The sequence below is a fragment of the Macaca thibetana genome, chromosome 9, assembly GCF_024542745.1.
Source record: "Macaca thibetana thibetana isolate TM-01 chromosome 9, ASM2454274v1, whole genome shotgun sequence".
In the NCBI taxonomy this organism is placed as follows: domain Eukaryota; kingdom Metazoa; phylum Chordata; class Mammalia; order Primates; family Cercopithecidae; genus Macaca; species Macaca thibetana.
This window is the reverse complement of record NC_065586.1, coordinates 91,726,255-91,745,538: the sequence shown is the minus strand read 5'-3', so window position 1 is coordinate 91,745,538 and position 19,284 is coordinate 91,726,255. Positions and strand designations below refer to the sequence as shown.

Here is a 19,284-nt window from a genome sequence, read left to right as displayed (position 1 = left end):
AGCTGGGACTACAGGCACATGCCCCCATGGCAGGCTAATTTTTGTATTTTTAGTGGAGACGGGGTTTCACCATATTGGCCAGGCTGGTCTCGAACCCCTGACCTCGTGATCTGCCCGCCTCAGCCTCCCAAAGTGCTGGGATTACATGCGTGAGCCACCACACCTGGCCACAACTCTAAATGTATACAAGCTATTACACTGCTCAGAATGCTCTTTCCCCTCTTATCCACCTGGTCCTCCTATGTATCTTTCATGACTCAAATATCTGGTCCCCTGTGTTAGGCTGTTTTTGCATTGCAATAAAGAAATACCTGAGACTGGGTAATTTATAAAGAGAGGTAATGGCTCTGCAGTCTGTACAAGAAGCATGGCACCAGCACCTGCTTCTGGTGAGGACCTCAAGAAACTTAGAATCGGCCGGGCGTGGTGGCTCAAGCCTGTAATCCCAGCACTTTGGGAGGCCGAGACGGGCGGATCACGAGGTCAGAAGATCGAGACCATCCTGGCTAACACGGTGAAACCCCGTCTCTACTAAAAAATACAAAAAACTAGCCGGGCGAGGTGGTGGGCGCCTGTAGTCCCAGCTACTCGGGAGGCTGAGGCAGGAGAATGGCCTAAACCCAGGAGGCGGAGCTTGCAGTGAGCTGAGATCCGGCCACTGCACTCCAGCCTGGGTGACAGAGCGAGACTCCGTCTCAAAAAAAAAAAAAAAAAAAAAAAAAAAAAAAAAAAAAAAAAAAAAAAAAAAGAAACTTAGAATCATGTCAGAAGGTGAAGGGGGAGCTGGTACATCACATAGCAAGAGAGGGAGCACAAGAGAGAAAGGGGAGGTACTAGACTGTTTTAAACAACCAGATTTCAAATGAACTCATTTTCACCAAGTCATTCATGAGGGATCTGCCCCCAGGACCCAAACACCTCCCACCAGGTCCCACCTCCAACATTAGGGATCACATTTCAACATGAAATTTGGAAGTGACAAATATCCAAACCACATCATCCCCTATGAAGTTTTGCCTGACCCATCCTCGCTCCTTTCCCACAGACACACTGTTCTGACCCACAGAAGAGACGCCACTCGTGTTATCATGTTTTATAATTTCATTTACATCTCAGGCCATAAACCTTGGAGTCATATTTGAATCCTCTTTCCTTACAATCCAAGTCCAACCCTTTGGCAAATTCGGCGGGTCCTATCTTCCAGATACATCCAGGACCTGACTCTTCTCATTACTTCTACTGCTACCACACTGATCCAAGCCACGTCATCTCTCGCCTGTATCCTGTATTATCGTGATAGCCTCCTCACTGGTCTCCTCCCAGATTCTGCTCTTCAAACTCCTCAGCCTATTTTCAACCCAGAACCCATAACAATTCAGTTAAAATTAAAGAAAACAAAAGATTATGGAACTCTTTTGCTCAAAATTTATAAAAGGCACCATCTCACCCCAAGAAAAGCCAAAGTCCTTCCAGCTTCCCACCAGGCCCTGCCTGGCCTGCTCCTCATGACCTCTATTTCTTTCCTACTACTGTCCTCTTCTTGCTCCCTCTGCTCCAGCCTCCAAGTCTTTGCACATGCTGTTCTTTCTGCCTGGAATGCTGGCCTCCCGAATATCCACATGGCTCATTCCCTCCTTCCCTATAGGTTTTTAGTAAATTATTACCTTCTATCCCAGCACCAAGATTGCTATTTCTAAATGCTATTTTCTACTAAAATGGCCTAAAGCCCTTTGGAAAAATAGCTAACCAAGTCTGGGGCAGGAAGTATACCAGAAAGCAAGGACACTATCTAAAATTACTAGGGTTGTGTCAAAAGGACTCAGGAGCCAACTTTCAGTGGCTCCTACTGGCCAAAATAGAAAAAAAGAAGAAATTTGAGCAGCAATAAAAAGAATAACTGCAATAGATTGAAATGTATCAGATATATTGAGATCCACATAGTCATAATGATACTATGAAGAAATCACTGTTCACTTTTAGAACCAATTCATTATTGTGAAAACACACAAGGGGGATAATAGTAACACTCAACCTCCCTTTGCTGCACAAACTGTACCCCAGGACAACCAAATCATTGATGGGGAAAAGTCTCTTTAAAGTATTCCAGATAATGAAAGACTAAAATTGGTAGCATTTGGGTATCACCATTTTGCAATACCTCACAAAGGAATGAATATAAACAATAATCATCAATGACTGTTCACATAACAAAAGAGGGTACAAACATTCATTTTGTGCCTTCTGATAGAAGCACACATCACATCCTCTGAAGCTGTCTTCCCAAAAATGGAAGCTTCTAAACCTAATACCAGCTTATGGGAAAAAGAAGGCACGGATAAACACGTTAAAAAAATACAACAGGAATGCAATCAGTAAAATCTGGTTTGTAGGAGACTAGATTAAAGCAATCAATAAAACAACTTCTTGAACAAATAAATTGCAGAGAAGAAAAAAAAGAATGAGGTACCTATAATTAAAAGAGATTTAAAAAGATATACCAACAAAATTAATACCAGGATCTTGAAATCCTGATTCAAACCAATGTAAAAGAAACTTAAAGAAAATCAAGGCCGGGCGCGGTGGCTCAAGCCTGTAATCCCAGCACTTTGGGAGGCCGAGGCGGGTGGATCACGAGATCAGGAGATCGAGACTATCCTGGCTAACATGGTGAAACCCCGTCTCTACTAAAAATACAGAAAACTAGCCGGGCGTGGTGGCGGGCACCTGTAGTCTCAGCTACTTGGGAGGCTGAGGCGGGAGAATGGCGTGAACCCGGGAGGCGGAGCTTGCAGTGAGCCGAGATCACGCCACTGCACTCCAGCCTGGGAGACACAGCGAGACTCCGTCTCAAAAAAAAAAAAAAAAAAAGAAAATCAAAGAAATTTGAAAACGGACTAGATATTTTATAATATTATAGAACTGTTAACTTTTAAGGTATGATAGTAGTACTGTGGCTGTAATTTTTCCAAAGTCCTTATCTACTGGAGATACACACTGAAATATGTACAGATGAAATCTGGGGTTAGTTTCAAAAAGAGGAGGAACAGGTGAGGTACAGATAAGACAAGATTAGGGATGACATTATAACTGCTGAAGCTGGATGGTATACGGGGATATGTTTTATTATTCTCTCGACTTTCTATGTTTGAAATTTTTTGCAATAAAAGGCAAAAAAGAATCCTGGTGAAAAAGTGGGAGATTATTTGATATGCAGTGGTTATATTGGGTGTTATTACTGGTATTTGAGGAATGTAACTGAATGTTTCCTGAGTCAGTAGACATATGCAAAATGGACTTAGGTAGTTAAAAATAATGCTATAATTTGGCAAGATGATCCTCACAAAATAGGCTATTTCACTTTAGGGGCAAATAGGAAAAAGAAATCATTTGCCAGAAAAGTATAAGTAATTGGACAATAAACTGATCAAAGCTAAAAAAAAAAAAAAAAAAAAAAAAACTGTTAAATGAGTGTAAGCAAGACACGTATATTCACCATGCAATTTGTCTATAGTGTAATAATCAGGGAGCAATATCAAGGTTTCCTTAGATTTCCCTGTGGAACTTAACATTAGGTGTAGAAATCAGGAAGGACCATACACAATGTCCAACATGCAATATGTTGTTGCGGTTTGATAGTTTAAGGCAGGCTCCATAAACCCAACAGTGACCAAGCAGGAACCACATAAATTGGACTAAGTAGTAATGGTAGTTTCTGCATCACTAGGGGCCAGATAGTAGGGACAGGAAGGACGGAGCTAGTCGGATAGCGTGGAAGATGAACATTCTGTTCTCTGTATTGTTTCTAATTCTCCATTAAAACAGAAGTCTATTGATAAAACTCATGAGAGGTGGTACTCTGGTTTTACATATCCTAAAATAAATGCCCAGGGTAACTACTGTATGAAATGACATGTTTTGCCAATTCCAAGAATGCCTGTGTTTATGTATTCACCTTTAGTTATAGATGAATATACAAAGAGGTTCTTCATAACATATGAAAAGTGTTCAAAATATTATGACATTTGAAAATTTTGATTTGAATCAAAATATTATGATTGCTCATGGTCAATTTCAAGGTTAAAAGGAGACTGTAAAAGAATGGATTTTTATAATTGAGATGCCATAGATATGGTAAATCACAATACTTCAAAAATTTGGGGGTAAAATGTTACATGTTATATGGCAATTAACAAATCTAATCTCAGGAATTCAAAATTATTTTCCTACCAGCAAGAGATCCATGCCCCATCTTTTTTATGATCCCTATAAACCAAGATAATAAGTCAGTACTATTTGGTGTTGGTGAATGCATATTCAACGAACCAAAGTTGTCAACAAATTTAGAAAACCATATCAAATTTTCTTGACACTACTTGACATTGTGCTTTGACAGTCTATCAGCACTACACATACATGTTTTATCAAAAGAGAAATATTGATTAAATTAATTCAATTGAATTTGTATTTCTCTACTATCAATAACAACTTCTCTCCTCACTTCGTCTGCTTACTTACAGATATCCAGAGATGAAGAGGACCCTGTGGTGGAGGGTAGAAGGAGCAGAGAAAAAGGGATGTATCTGAAAGTGTTTCAAGAGTATTTAGAATGCACCCTCGTTCAAAAAATGCCCCGTCCCTTCTTGTGGAGAGTAATAGGAGAGGCACTGCCTCTTTAGTCAGAGTCATAGTTCTCCACTTTGGCTGCACACTATAATCACTTGGCCCAATTATAAAAAATACTAATGCCCATCCCAACTCTCAGAGATTGGAATTTAATTGAGTTTGGGGTAGGTTTCAGACTTTTTTTTTAAAGGCCAAGATTATTTTAGAGTGCTGCCAGGGCATTAAGAAGATCTGGATTCAATTCTTTTTGTATGATCTTAGACAAGTTAGTGAGCTCTTCTGAACCCCAATGTATCCATAAAATAAAGGTTTTTTTTGTTTGTTTGTTTTTTGTTTTTTTTAAATCTACTTCACAGAGCCATGTTGGGGGGAAAAAAGAGAATAAATACGTGAGAACTCCCAACACAGACTCTGGCACATAGGTGGCACTCAGTAAGTGTAAGTTCCCTTCTTCTTCACTATGCGCTAATCTATGTTCAGATTAAACAAAACGTTGCCTTTTGTACTTGTGTCTCTTGCTTTTTCCCCCTCTGATATCTTCCACTTATTTTTCAGAAGTAACCTAAGGGTACTTGAAGGAAATGAGAGTCAAAGTCCTTTCCCTTCTGTAGCACAAAGGGCCTCTCCACCCCTTTTCCCAAAGTTAAGTGATTCTATGTATTCAACTAGCAGCTGTGGGACTGAGGCCATGTTGGGAGAGGGACTGAAGTATGACCTGACATCACCCATGTCTTCCTATTTCCAGGTAGTCAGGGAGGAATGCCCTAACTGAGCTTGGGGAAGCCCTTGAATGTCGGAGAATGGCCAACTTTTCCAAAGTGAAAGTACACAACCCAACGTGGCAGCAGGAGAAGGTAAGCCTAGAGTACACAGCACAGCAGCTTAAAGCAGAGCAGACACTCAGTGAGAGTTTGCTGAACTGAAATGAAGATCCTATGCTACGGCAAGTATCTAACCCAGCTCTAGTACTCAATGAAGTCAGTGCTGTGTAGGCATTACCTTAATTTTTTTAGCTATAACTACTACTTCTCTCTTGCCTTGCATGAGTGGATTCTCTTACATAAATGTTCTGTTGAAATATCCCCTTTAACTCCTTTATCCTACTCCCCACATCAAGTGCCTCAATTTGTCTAAATGTCTCAAAGGTCTGCAAAGATAATAAGTGACTGTCACTTCATCAAAAATGGTAAGATTGGCCAGATGCAGTGGCTCAAACCTGTAATCCCAGCACTTTGGGAGGCCAATTCAGGAGGATTGCTTGAGGCCAGGAGAGCAGCCTGGACAACATAATGGATCTCATCTTTAAAAAATGAAAATTAAAAAATTAGCTGGGCATGGTGGCTTATGTCTATATCCCGTCTACTCAGGAGGCTGAGGCAAGAGGATCACTTGAGCCCAGGAGTTCAAGGCTGCAGTGAGCTATGATTGTGCCACTGCACTCCAACCTGAAAGACTCTATTTCTAAAAAAAAAAAAAAAAAAGTAAGATGTTATTGCTACTTCAAAACACAAACCCAAATCTGTGAATTGCCAAGTATAATTGATAAAAGCTATAATTTAAGGTCAAAAATACTCATTTTCAAACAAAGTACTCATTATCTATGAAAGATCAATCAATTTATTAGAGCTCCAAACCTAAAAATATTTTTAAAACTTTAAATTTTTTTAAAAACTGCTAAATTTAAGGAGAGACAATAAATAGATGAGTGATTACCAAAGATTCATCAGGGTAGGGAAAGGTTGAATAGGCAAAGCAGAGGGGATTTTTTTGAGCGATAAAGTTTTTCAGTATGATACTGTAATAGTAGATACATGACAATACGCATTTGTCAAAATCTATAGAACTTTAAATCACAAAGAACAAACCTTAACCCATACAAAGTTTTCAAAAATTATTCAGGAAGTCAAGGGAGCCCAGAATGAAATGTAAATTGCGACAAAATAATGGAACTGTATTATAAATGTGTGAAACACCTCACAGAGGGAAGTAGAGGAAAAGGGTGCTAAGGGTGCTAACCTAGTCACTTTTTTTTTTTTTTTTTTTTTTTTTTTTTTTTGAGACAGAGTCTCACTCTGTCACAGAGGCTGGAGTTCAGTAGCATGATCTTGGCTCACTGCAACCTCTGCCTCCCTGGTTCAAGCAATTCTTGTGCCTCAGACTCGCAAGTAGCACACCACCACGCCTGGCTAGTTTTTGTATTTTTAGTCAAGATGGGGTTTCACCATGTTGGTCAGGCTGGTCTTGAACTCCTGGCCTCAAGCAATCCACCTGCCTTGGCCTCCCAAAGTGCCAGGATTACAGGCATGAGTCCCCACTCCCGGCCCTAAGTCACTTTAGATATGAGTAAAGTCTGTAAGACCAAAGGCAAAAGGAACTGTATAAAAGTACATTACTCTGTTTCCCAAGATTCATAATTCTGAAACCACTATACATGTATACTGGAATCAGAAAATTACATAAATAAATGACAGACAATAAGAGTCAGGCTTCTCACTGTTGGAGTGGAAGGTTATAGACAAGTAAGGGGAAATGGCTAGAATGATCCATGTGGTAATGGATTAAGGTTACAGACATCAGTATGAACTCAGGTTTACCTTAATAGGGATACATATGAATAAATGTAAAACTATTTATCGTTGTGCATATATATATATATATATATGTATGTGGTTTAAAATACATCTATATTTTCTTGCTCTGTCAGCTGAGTGGGCCTATAAGCAATGATACTCCAGTAGCAATAAGTACATCTAACCCCCAGATTTTTGTTTCTATAACCATTCTCCAGTAAAAGGAACCAGAATTCCCCTGATAAACAGCCGACTCTAGGCTGGGGACAGGAAATATTACAAGGTAATCCTAGAGTATCTTGTGGGGCCAGAAAGTAAGAAAGTAATTAAGAAAAAAAAAAAAGCTTACAATGATGTACAATGATGGGGTGTGTCAAAGTGACACAGGAGCCAATACAGCTTCCAATAGCCAAAATTAGAATAATTTGAACAATAAAATAGAATCGTATTCAATGATAATCAAAGTATAAAATAAATATCTATGAGTCTATACTGAAATCGACTATTAAGACTATTAGTGTATTTATGAAATAGAATATTTAACAAATGAATTATTAAATAAACAAATGGGAGAGAATAGACAAATCCGTACAGAAGAATTTCAAATGAGTTACATAAATACTCCACTCTCTAGGAGGTAAAGCATAACTCCCCACTCCTTAAGTATGGCCTTCCTAGTGACTTCTTTCCAAAGAGTGCAGCAGAGAAAAAGAGTAAGAAAGGGTGACTTTACAGTGGAAAAACCTGACAAACACTACCTCAGCAAGGCCATCTAGATCAACATCAACAGTAATAAATCATGTTGATAACTCATATCCTTGGTATGATGTGATGAAAACGGCACTCTGTGGTCTTCCTCCAAAAAGTACATAACTCGAGTCTAATCATGAGAAATATATCAGACAAATCCCAATTGAAGGACATTATACAAAATTTCTGACCAGTATTTCTCAAAGCTGCTAAGGTCATCAAAAATAAAGTCTGAGAAATTCTCACAGCCAAGAGGAGCCTAAGGAGTCATGAAGATTAAATGCAATTTGAAATCTTGGGACACAAAAGAACATTGGGTAAAAACTAAAGAAATCTGAATGAAGTATGGACTTTAGTTGATATTAAGGTATCAATATTGGTTCATTTATTGTATTAAATGTACCACACTAATATAGGATGTTAATAATCAGGGAACTGGGTAGAGAGTACCTGGTAACTTTCTGTACTATCTTCGTAACTTTTCTGTAAATTGAAAACTATTCTATAATTAAAAGTTTATTTTTAAAAATATGTTAACAGTGTATAGATATTTAACTGCAGCTGTTGTGAAGCCCATCTTTGTTAAAGTAACTACTTTAATGACATGACATGATTTTGCAAAAGCATTTGTTACACATGATTTCTTGTTCAAACAGAATTCATTGTGTCCACATCCAGCAAAGCAAAGTTAACTCAGGCTGTGTGCCAAGACACGGAAATGGCCTTGTAACATTGAACTCAATGTGAAAACATAGTAGTATTCAAATCTTTCCATCCACGACACGCAATATTCCCATTGGTCTAAAAAAAAAAAAAAAAACAGAAGAAGAAGAAAAAGAAAAAGAAAGTCTCTAAGCTGATTTTCTAGTATCTTAAAAAGTTTCCAAATACATGTCACTGGGGAGAAGTCAGCAACTCCCCGGGGGGAGGGCAGGAAGGAGTACCGACTGCTGGTTGCAGCACTTGAAAAAAAATAACAAAAGGAAGGAAAAGGCCTAGGCTTCTCCAGACGGGGTTACCCTTATTTGGGAACATCGCCAGAGAACTTAAAGTAGCTCTGAGAGGCAGAAAAGCTGGTGTTGAGCAAAATTTACCACACTGACCAACTTAAGTGCCCCAGAATTGTATTAATACTTGCCAAGCAATCAAGACTCCAAACAGCATAAATCTCTGTGTTCCACTTTTGGACCTTGCTGTTCCTAAGAGTCAGTGGAAAGTTTTGAAGAACACATGGCCCTTAGACTGATGCCGATGACCTTATCAGCATGGCCCACACGCCCAGCTTTTGAGGACAATAATATCCCACAATACCAGACCAGTCTATAGCAGGAAGCTCCTATGTTGCTGTTAATGCCTCCGCCTTTGCAGAGATCAGCCAAAGGTGACAAATCTTTGAGGTAATGCCAAAATCAGGCCTCCTGTTCTCCTTTACATTAGGCCCTTCATCCTCTGGGGGCCAGTAAAGTCTGAAGAAATAGGAGAACAGAAAAAGATTATAGTAATAGTAATTTTCACACTTTTGAGATCATTACTTAGCCTAAGATGATTCTCTCAGCTCATCCTGCAGGGTCTGGCTCAAACCTTAAATCTTTCAAGTCTTCCCGCTAACTCTCTCTCCTCCAAATTCTAAGAGCCTTTCATAAGTGCCCAGCAACATGGGAATTGCTTAATGCCTCACACTGCTGACTTTTCATATTGTATGTTTCTTACAGGCATACTCCACTTGCTTGCGCTTGGCTATATTGTGTTTCACAGACATTGCAGTTTTTACAAATTGAAGGTTTGTAGCAACCCTGCATTGAACAAGTCCATCACTGCCATTATTGCAGTACTATGTGCTCACTTCATGTCTCTGTAGCACATCTTGGTAATTCTTGCAATGTTTAAAAATTTTCATTGTTATTATACTTCTTATGATGATCTGGGATCAGTGATGTTTCATATTAAAATTGTAACTGTTTTGGAGCACCATGAACCATGCCCATATAAGATGGTGAACTTAATTGATAACTGCTGTTTGTGGTCTGATTGTTCCACTCCCTGGCTGTCCCACTATCTCCCCCTCTCCTTGGGCTTCCCTATTCCTTGAGACACAATATATTGAAATTAGGTCAATTAATAACCTTACAATGGACTATAAGTGTTCAAGTAAAAGGAAAAGTCACACATCTCTCATTGGAAATCAAAAGCTAGAAATGATTAAGCTTAGCAAGGAAGGCATGTCGAAAGCTGAGATAGGCTAAAAGCTAACCTGCTTGCAGAAAACAGCCAAGCTGTGAATGCAAAGAAAAAGTTCTTTAAAAAAAGTAAACACACTACTCCAGTGAACACAGAAATGATAAGAAAGAGAAACAGCCTTATTACTGATATGGAGAAAGTCTGAGTGTTCTGGATAGAATATCAAACCAGTCACAACATTCCCTTGAGCCAAAACCTAATCCAGAGCAGCACCTTTACTCTCTTCAGTTCTATGAAGGCTGAGAGAGGTGAGGAAGCTGCAGAAGAAAAGTCAGAAGCCAGCAGAGGTTGGTTCATGAGGTTTAAGAAAATAAGCCATCTCCATAATGTAAAAGTGCAAAGTGAAGCAGCAAGTGCTGATGGAAAAGCTGCAGCGAGGTATCCAGAAGAGCATGCTAAGATCATTGATGAAAGTGGCTACACGAAACAACAGCTTTTCAATGTAAATGAAATAGCCTTCTTTTAGAATAAGATGCCAGCTTGGATGCCATATTAGGCCCTTCATCCTCTGGGGGTCAGTAGAGTTTTTCATAGCTAGAGAGGAGAAGTCAATCTTCAAATCTTCAAAGGAGAGGATGACTCTCTTGTTAGGGCCTAATGAAGCTGGTGACTTTAAGTTAAAGCCATTGTTAATTGACCATTCTGAAAATCCTAGGGCCTTTAAGAATTACATTAAGTTGGCCAGGCACGGTGGCTCACGCCTGTAATCCTAGCACTTTGGGAGGCCAAAGCAGGCAGATCACCTGAGGTTAGTAGTTCGAGACCAGCCTGGCCAACATGGTAAAATCCCATCTCTAAGAATACAAAAAATTAGCAGGGCTTGGTGGTGCATGCCTGTAGTCCTAGCTACTCGGGAGGCTGAGGCACGAGAATCACTTGAACCCAAGAGGTGGAGGTTGCAGTGAGTCAAGATTATGCCACTGCACTATAGCCTGGGTGACAGAGACTCTGTCTCAAAAAAAAAAAAAAAAAGAATTATGTTAAATCTACTCTGCCTGTGCTCTATAACTGGAACAAAAAAGGCTGGATGACCATAAATCTGTTTACAGCATGGTTTACTGAATATTTTAAGCTAACGGTTGATGCGTGCTGCTCAGAAAAAAATATTCCTTTCAAAATATTCCTGTCCATTGACAATGCACTTGATCACCCAGGAGCTCTGATGGAGATGTACAAGAAGATGAATGTTATTTTTATGCATGCTAACACAACATTCATTCTGCAGCCCACAGATCAAGAAGCAATTTCAAGTCTTATTACTTAAGAAACACATTTCACAAGGCTGTAGCTACCATAGATAGTTCCTCTGTTGAATCTGGGCAAAGTAAATCAAAAATTTTCTGGAAAGGATTCACCATTCTAGATATCATTAAGAACATTCGTGGTTCATGGGAGGAGGTGAAAATATCAATATTAACAAGAATTTGGAAGAAGTCCATTCCAGCCCTCATAAATGACTTGGAGGGGTTCAAGACTTCAGTGAAGGAAGTAACTGCAGATGAGGTAGAAATAGCAAGAAAACTAGAATTAGAAGTGGAGTCTGAAGATGTGACTGAGTTGTCACAATCTCATGATACAACTGGAGTAGATGAGGACTGCTTCTTATAGATAAGAAAAGAAACTGGTTTCTTGAGATGGAATCTATTCCTGGGGAAGATGCAGTGAACATTGTTGAAATGACAGCAAAGGATTTAAAATGTTACATGAGGAATTGAATTCAACTCCGCACCAAGCGGACCTAAAAGACATCCACAGAACTCTCCACACCAAATCAACAGAATATACATTCTTCTCAGCACCACATCACACTTATTCGAAAACTGAACACATAGTTGGAAGTAAAGCACTCCTCAGCAAATGTACAAGAACAGAAATTATAACAAACTGTCTCTCAGACCACAGTGCAATCAAACTAGAACTCAGGACTAAAAAAATCAATCAAAACCGCTCAACTACATGGAAACTGAACAACCTGCTCCTGAATGACTACTGGGTACATAACGAAATGAAGGCAGAAATAAAGATGTTCTTTGAAACCAATGAGAACAAAGATACAACATACCAGAATCTCTGGGACACATTTAAAGCAGCGTGTACAGGGAAATTTATAGCACTAAATGCCCACAAGAGAAAGCAGGAAAGATCTAAAATTGACACCCTAACATCACAATTAAAAGAACTAGAGAAGCAAGAGCAAACACATTCAAAAGCTAGCAGAAGGCAAGAAATAACTAAGATCAGAGCAGAACTGAAGGAGATAGAGACACAAAAAACCCTCCAAAAAATCAATGAATCCAGGAGCTGGTTTTTTGAAAAGATCAACAAAATTGATAAACCACTAGCAAGACTAATAAAGAAGAAAAGAGAGAAGAATCAAATAGACGCAATAAAAAATGATAAAGGGGATATCACCGCCGATCCCACAGAAATACAAACTACCATCAGAGAATACTATAAACACCTCTACACAAATAAACTAGAAAACCTAGAAGAAATGGATAATTTCCTGGACACTTACACTCTCCCAAGACTAAACCAGGAAGAAGTTGAATCCCTGAATAGACCAATAGCAGGCTCTAAAATTGAGGCAATAATTAATAGCCTACCAACGAAAAAAAGTCCAGGACCAGATATATTCACAGTCAAATTCTACCGGAGGTACGAGGAGGACTCGTACCATTTCTTCTGAAACTATTCCAATCAATAGAAAAAGAGGGAATCCTCCCCAACTCATTTTATGAGGCCAACATCATCCTGATACCAAAGCGTGGCAGAGATACAACAAAAAAAGAGAATTTTAGACCAATATCCCTGATGAACATCAATGCAAAAATCCTCAATAAAATACTGGCAAACCGAATCCAGCAGCACATCAAAAAGCTTATCCACCATGATCAAGTGGGCTTCATCCCTGGGATGCAAGGCTGGTTCAACATATGCAAATCAATAAACGTAATCCAGCATATAAACAGAACCAAAGACAAAAACTATATGATTATCTCAATAGATGCAGAAAAGGCCTTTCACAAAATTCAACAGCCCTTCATGCTAAAAACTCTCAATAAATTCGGTATTGATGGAACATATCTCAAAATAATAAGAGCTATTTATGACAAACCCACAGCCAATATCATACTGAATGGGCAAAAACTGGAAGCATTCCCTTTGAAAACTGGCACAAGACAGGGATGCCCTCTCTCACCACTCCTATTCAACATAGTGTTGGAAGTTGTGGCTAGGGCAATCAGGCAAGAGAAAGAAATCAAGGGTATTCAATTAGGAAAAGAAGAAGTCAAATTGTCCCTGTTTGCAGATGACATGATTATATATTTAGAAAATCCCAACATCTCAGCCCAAAATCTCCTTAAGCTGATAAGCAACTTTAGCAAAGTCTCAGGATACAAAATCAATGTGCAAAAATCACAAGCATTCTTATACACCAGTAACAAACAAACAGAGAGCCAAATCATGAATGAACTTCCATTCACAATTGCTTCAAAGAGAATAAAATACCTAGGAATCCAACTTACAAGGGATGTGAAGGACCTCTTTAAGGAGAACTACAAACCACTGCTCAGTGAAATAAAAGAGGACACAAACAAATGGAAGAACATTCCATGCCCATGGATAGGAAGAATCAATATTGTGAAAATGGCCATACTGCCCAAGGTAATCTATAGAGTCAATGCCATCCCTATTAAGCTACCAATAACTTTCTCCACAGAATTGGAAAAAACTGCTTTAAAGTTCATATGGAACCAAAAAAGACCCCCCATTGCCAAGACAATCCTAAGTCAAAGGAACAAAGCTGGAGGCATCACGCTACCTGACTTCAAACTGTACTACAAGGCTACAGTAACCAAAACAGCATGGTACTGGTACCAAAACAGAGATATAGACCAACGGAACAGAACAGAGTCCTCAGAAATAATACCACACATCTACAGCCATCTGATCTTTGACAAACCTGAGAAAAACAAGAAATGGGGAAAGGATTCCCTATTTAATAAATGGTGCTGGGAAAATTGGCTAGCCATAAGTAGAAAGCTGAAACTGGATCCTTTCCTTACTTCTTATATGAAAATTAATTCAAGATGGATTAGAGAATTAAATGTTAGACCTAAAACCATAAAATCTCTAGAAGAAAACCTAGGTAATACCATTCAGGACATAGGCATGGGCAAGGACTTCATGTCTAAAACACCAAAAGCAATGGCAACAAAAGCCATAATTGACAAATGGGATCTAATTAAAATAAAGAGCTTCTGCACAGCAAAAGAAACTACCATCAGAGTGAACAGGCAACCTACAGAATGGGAGAAAATTTTTGCAATCTACTCATCTGACAAAGGGCTAATATCCAGAACCTACAAAGAACTCAAACAAATTTACGGGAAAAAAACAAACAACCCCAATCAAAAAGTGGGCAAAGGATATGAATAGACATTTCTCAAAGGAAGACATGCATACAGCCAACAGGCACATGAAAAAATGCTCATCATCACTGGCCATCAGAGAAATGCAAATCAAAACCACAATGAGATACCATCTCACACCAGTTAGAATGGCAATCATTAAAAAGTCAGGAAACAACAGGTGCTGGAGAGGATGTGGAGAAATAGGAACACTTTTACATTGTTGGTGGGATTGTAAACTGGTTCAACCATTGTGGAAAACAGTATGGCGATTCCTCAAGGATCTAGAACAGAAATACCATATGACCCAGCCATCCCATTACTGGGTATATACCCAAAGGATTATAAATCATGCTGCTATAAAGACACATGCACACGTATGTTTATTGCAGCACTATTCACAATAACAAAGACTTGGCATCAACTCAAATGTCCATCAGTGACAGACTGGATTAAGAAAATGTGGCGCACACACTGCCCAAGGTAATTTATAGATTCAATGCCATCCCCATCAAGCTACCAATTAGTTTCTTCAAAGAATTGGAAAAAACTGCTTTAAAATTCATATGGAACGAAAAAAGACCCCGCATTGCCAAGACAATCCTAAGTCAAAGGAACAAAGCTGGAGGCATCACGCTACCTGACTTCAAACTATACTACAAGGCTACAGTAACCAAAACAGCATGGTACTGGTACCAAAACAGACATATAGACCAACGGAACAGAACAGAGTCCTCATAAATAATACCACACATCTACAGCCATCTGATCTTTGACAAACCTGAGAAAAACAAGAAATGGGGAAAGGATTCCCTATTTAATAAATGGTGCTGGGAAAATTGGCTAGCCATAAGTAGAAAGCTGAAACTGGATCCTTTCCTTACTCCTTATATGAAAATTAATTCAAGATGGATTAGAGACTTAAATGTTAGACCTAATACTATAAAAACCCTAGAAGAAAACCTAGGTAATACCATTCAGGACATAGGCATGGGCAAGGACTTCATGTCTAAAACACCAAAAGCAATGGCAACAAAAGCCATAATTGACAAATGGGATCTAGTTAAAATAAAGAGCTTCTGCACAGCAAAAGAAACTACCATCAGAGTGAACAGGCAACCTACAGAATGGGAGAAAATTTTTGCAATCTACTCATCTGACAAAGGGCTAATATCCAGAACCTACAAAGAACTCAAACACATTTACAAGAAAAAAACAAACAACCCCATCAAAAAGTGGGCAAAGGATATGAATAGACATTTCCCAAAAGAAGACATTCATACAGCCAACAGACACGTGAAAAAATGCTCATCATCACTGGCCATCAGAGAAATGCAAATCAAAACCACAATGAGATACCATCTCACACCAGTTAGAATGGCAATCATTAAAAAGTCAGGAAACAACAGGTGCTGGAGAGGATGTGGAGAAATAGGAACACTTTTACACTGTTGGTGGGATTGTAAACTAGTTCAACCATTATGGAAAACAGTATGGCGATTCCTCAAGGATCTAGAACTAGAAGTACCATATGACCCAGCCATCCCATTACTGGGTATATACCCAAAGGATTATAAATCATGCTGCTATAAAGACACATGAACACGTATGTTTATTGCAGCACTATTCACAATAGCAAAGACTTGGAATCAACCCAAATGTCCATCAGTGACAGACTGGATTAAGAAAATGTGGCACATATACACCATGGAATACTATGCAGCCATAAAAAAGGATGAGTTTGCGTCCTTTGTAGGGACATGGATGCAGCTGGAAACCATCATTCTCAGCAAACTATCGCAAGAACAGAAAACCAAACACCGCATGTTCTCACTCATAGTTGGGAACTGAACAATGAGATCACTTGGACTCGGGAAGGGGAACATCATACACCAGGGCCTATCATGGGGAGGGGGGAGGGGGGAGGGATTGCACTGGGAGTTATACCTGATGTAAATGACGAGTTGATGGGTGCTGACGAGTTGATGGGTGCAGCACACCAACATGGCACAAGTATACATATGTAACAAACCTGCACATTATGCACATGTACCCTAGAACTTAAAGTATAATAATAATAAAAAAGAAAATGTGGCACATATACACCATGGAATACTATGCAGCCATAATAAAGGATGTGTTTGTGTCCTTTGTAGGGACATCGATGCAGCTGAAAACCATCATTCTCAGCAAACTATCACAAGAACAGAAAACCAAACACCACGTGTTCTCACTCATAGGTGGGAATTGAACAATGACATCACTTGGACTCTGGAAGGGGAACATCACACACCAGGGCCTATTATGGGGAGGGGGGAGAGGAGAGGGATGGCATTGGGAGTTATACCTGATGTAAATGACGAGTTTCTGGGTGCTGACGAGTTGATGGGTGCAGCACACCAACATGGCACAAGTATACATATGTAACAAACCTGCACGTTGTGCACATGTACCCTAGAACTTTAAGTATAATTTAAAAAAAAAAAATGTTACATGAACTTACTTGATAAAGCAGCTGCAGGGCTTGAGACGACTGACACCAATTTTGAAAGTCCTACTGTGGATAAAATGCTATCAAACAGCATCACATGCTACAGATAAATCTGTCATAAAAGGAAGAGTCAATTGATGAGGCAAACTTCACTGTTGTCTTCTTTTTTTTTTTTTTTTTTTTTTTGAGACGGAGTCTCGCTCTGTCACCCAGGCTGGACTGCAGTGGCGCGATCTTGGCTCACTGCAAGCTCCACCTCCCGGGTTCACGCCATTCTCCTGTCTCAGCCTCCCAAGTAGCTGGGACTACAGGCGTCTGCCACCACGCCTGGCTAATTTTTTGTGTTTTTAGTAGAGATGGTGTTTCACCATGTTAGCCAGGATGGTCTCGATCTCCTGACCTCGTGATTCACCCACCTCAGCCTCCCAAAGTGCTGGGATTACAGGCGTGAGCCACCGCACCCAGCCAACAATAAAGTATTTTTAATCGAGGTATATACATTGTACTTTTGCAAATATAGACTATAATATAATATATAATATAATGTAAACATAACTTTTATATGCGCTGGGAAACCAAAAAATTTGTGTAACTTGCTTTATTATGGTGGCCTGGAACTGAACTTGCAATATCTCTGAAGTGTACCTGTGTATACAATCCAACGTGTGATTTCAAATTCTGGAGTCTGAGTGCAAATTCTTTTTCTCTCCTCCCCATCTAAATCCTCCAATATCCCACAGCACCTAACCAGAGTGTGCATATGTGCTTAATAAATAGCTAATCTTTTTTGGCTATTGTGATCTCCCTCTAATTGCCATTTTAAAAAATGTAAATTAGATCTCTTTTCTCATCTTACCCTTCTGGCAAGCTACTCAAAATAGTCAGGAGATCATCATGATTATGTATAGCATATTTACGGTGAGTCTTGGTTTGAGGTGAGAAGGAATAGGTCTTCTCCATCTCACCAACAGGGTATGCATTTCTCTGACCAATTTTGCCTTTCTTGACCCTGACCACACACAAGTCCTTGGCTCCCTGCTGACTGCCCACTACATCCAGCTTTGGTGCAGGAAAATGATGGGATCTAAACCTCTGGACAGTGACTCCTGATCTGGCCAAGCAAGGGGCCTTCCTCACTTCTGTTTTGGCCCTAGGTATGCCTACTGCCATATTTCATTAATATCTGACAATTACCCCATCTTGGGAAAAGCTGGTTCATATTCTTATTTGAGCCCTTACCATCTAGAAATCAAGGCAGGCACAAGATATTACCAATCTAATCATCAGACTACCAAGCACACATAGAGATTCCAGGGGCTAATGCAAAACAGCGTTTTCTCCCTATGAGGCTGCTGGGCAGTCCATGTGCAATATACCCCTGCTGAGCATCATTCGTGCAATCATTTATTCAATAAATATTTACTGGACACCTACCATGTACCAGGGACTTTTTCGGACATTGAGATCCTCTCCTGGTCTCCTTCATCTTCCCTCCCTTCCTTTCTCCCTACCCGAGAAGTCCCAGCCCTCAATTAATTTGTTCCACCAGGTTTTCCTCTTACAGAGTGGTGGCGGTGGTGGGATTCAGATGCTCCAGATACCCCAGCATGATACATTTACAAGTCAAACATTTTTCCAGCTAATTTGGCCACCTGTCATACTTACAGATTTCCTGTTGCTCTATCATAAGGGTTTGAGAGGAATTCTGCAGCAAAGGTGGCTGTTCCGCAGCCATTGTGAGTTGGAGCAAAGCTCAATTCCAAATCTATTCAATTCAAATAAATACAAAATAAAATTCTTTAGAATGAATTTTAGGGCTGTGTAAATAACTTAAACGTTGGGTAAAAGTTTTAATTTTTAGGTCGGGTGCAGCAGCTCAAGCCTGTAATCCCAGCACTTTGGGAGGCCGAAGCAGGTGGATTACCTGAGGTCAGGCGTTCAAGACCAGCTTGGACAACATGGTGAAACCCTGTCTCTACTAAAAATACAAAAAAATTAGCCAGGAGTGGTGGCAGCCGCCTGTAATCCCATCTACTCAGGAGGCTGAGGCAGAATAATTGCTCAAACCCAGGAGGCAGAGTTTGCAGTGAACTGAGATCTCACCACTGTATTCCAGCTTGGGGGACAGAGCAAGATTTTGTCTCAAAAAAAAAAAAAAAGTTTTAATTTTTTTTCTACTGTCAATTCTCCAGAGAGG

At 39.6% G+C, this 19,284-nt stretch overlaps 2 protein-coding genes across 2 annotated transcripts in view; one reads left to right on the top strand and one right to left on the bottom strand.

Moving 5' to 3' along the window:
* Positions 1-19,284, top strand: part of TCTN3 (tectonic family member 3) — a 156,657-nt gene that overhangs the window by 65,725 nt on the left and 71,648 nt on the right. The window lies entirely within an intron of this gene.
* The window catches only part of CC2D2B (coiled-coil and C2 domain containing 2B), a 344,324-nt gene that overhangs the window by 280,596 nt on the left and 44,444 nt on the right, over positions 1-19,284 (bottom strand). The window contains 2 exon segments of the mRNA XM_050802958.1: positions 17,100-17,199; positions 18,753-18,852. Coding sequence (XP_050658915.1) covers positions 17,100-17,181 — 82 coding nt within the window. The 5' untranslated portion in view covers positions 17,182-17,199; positions 18,753-18,852.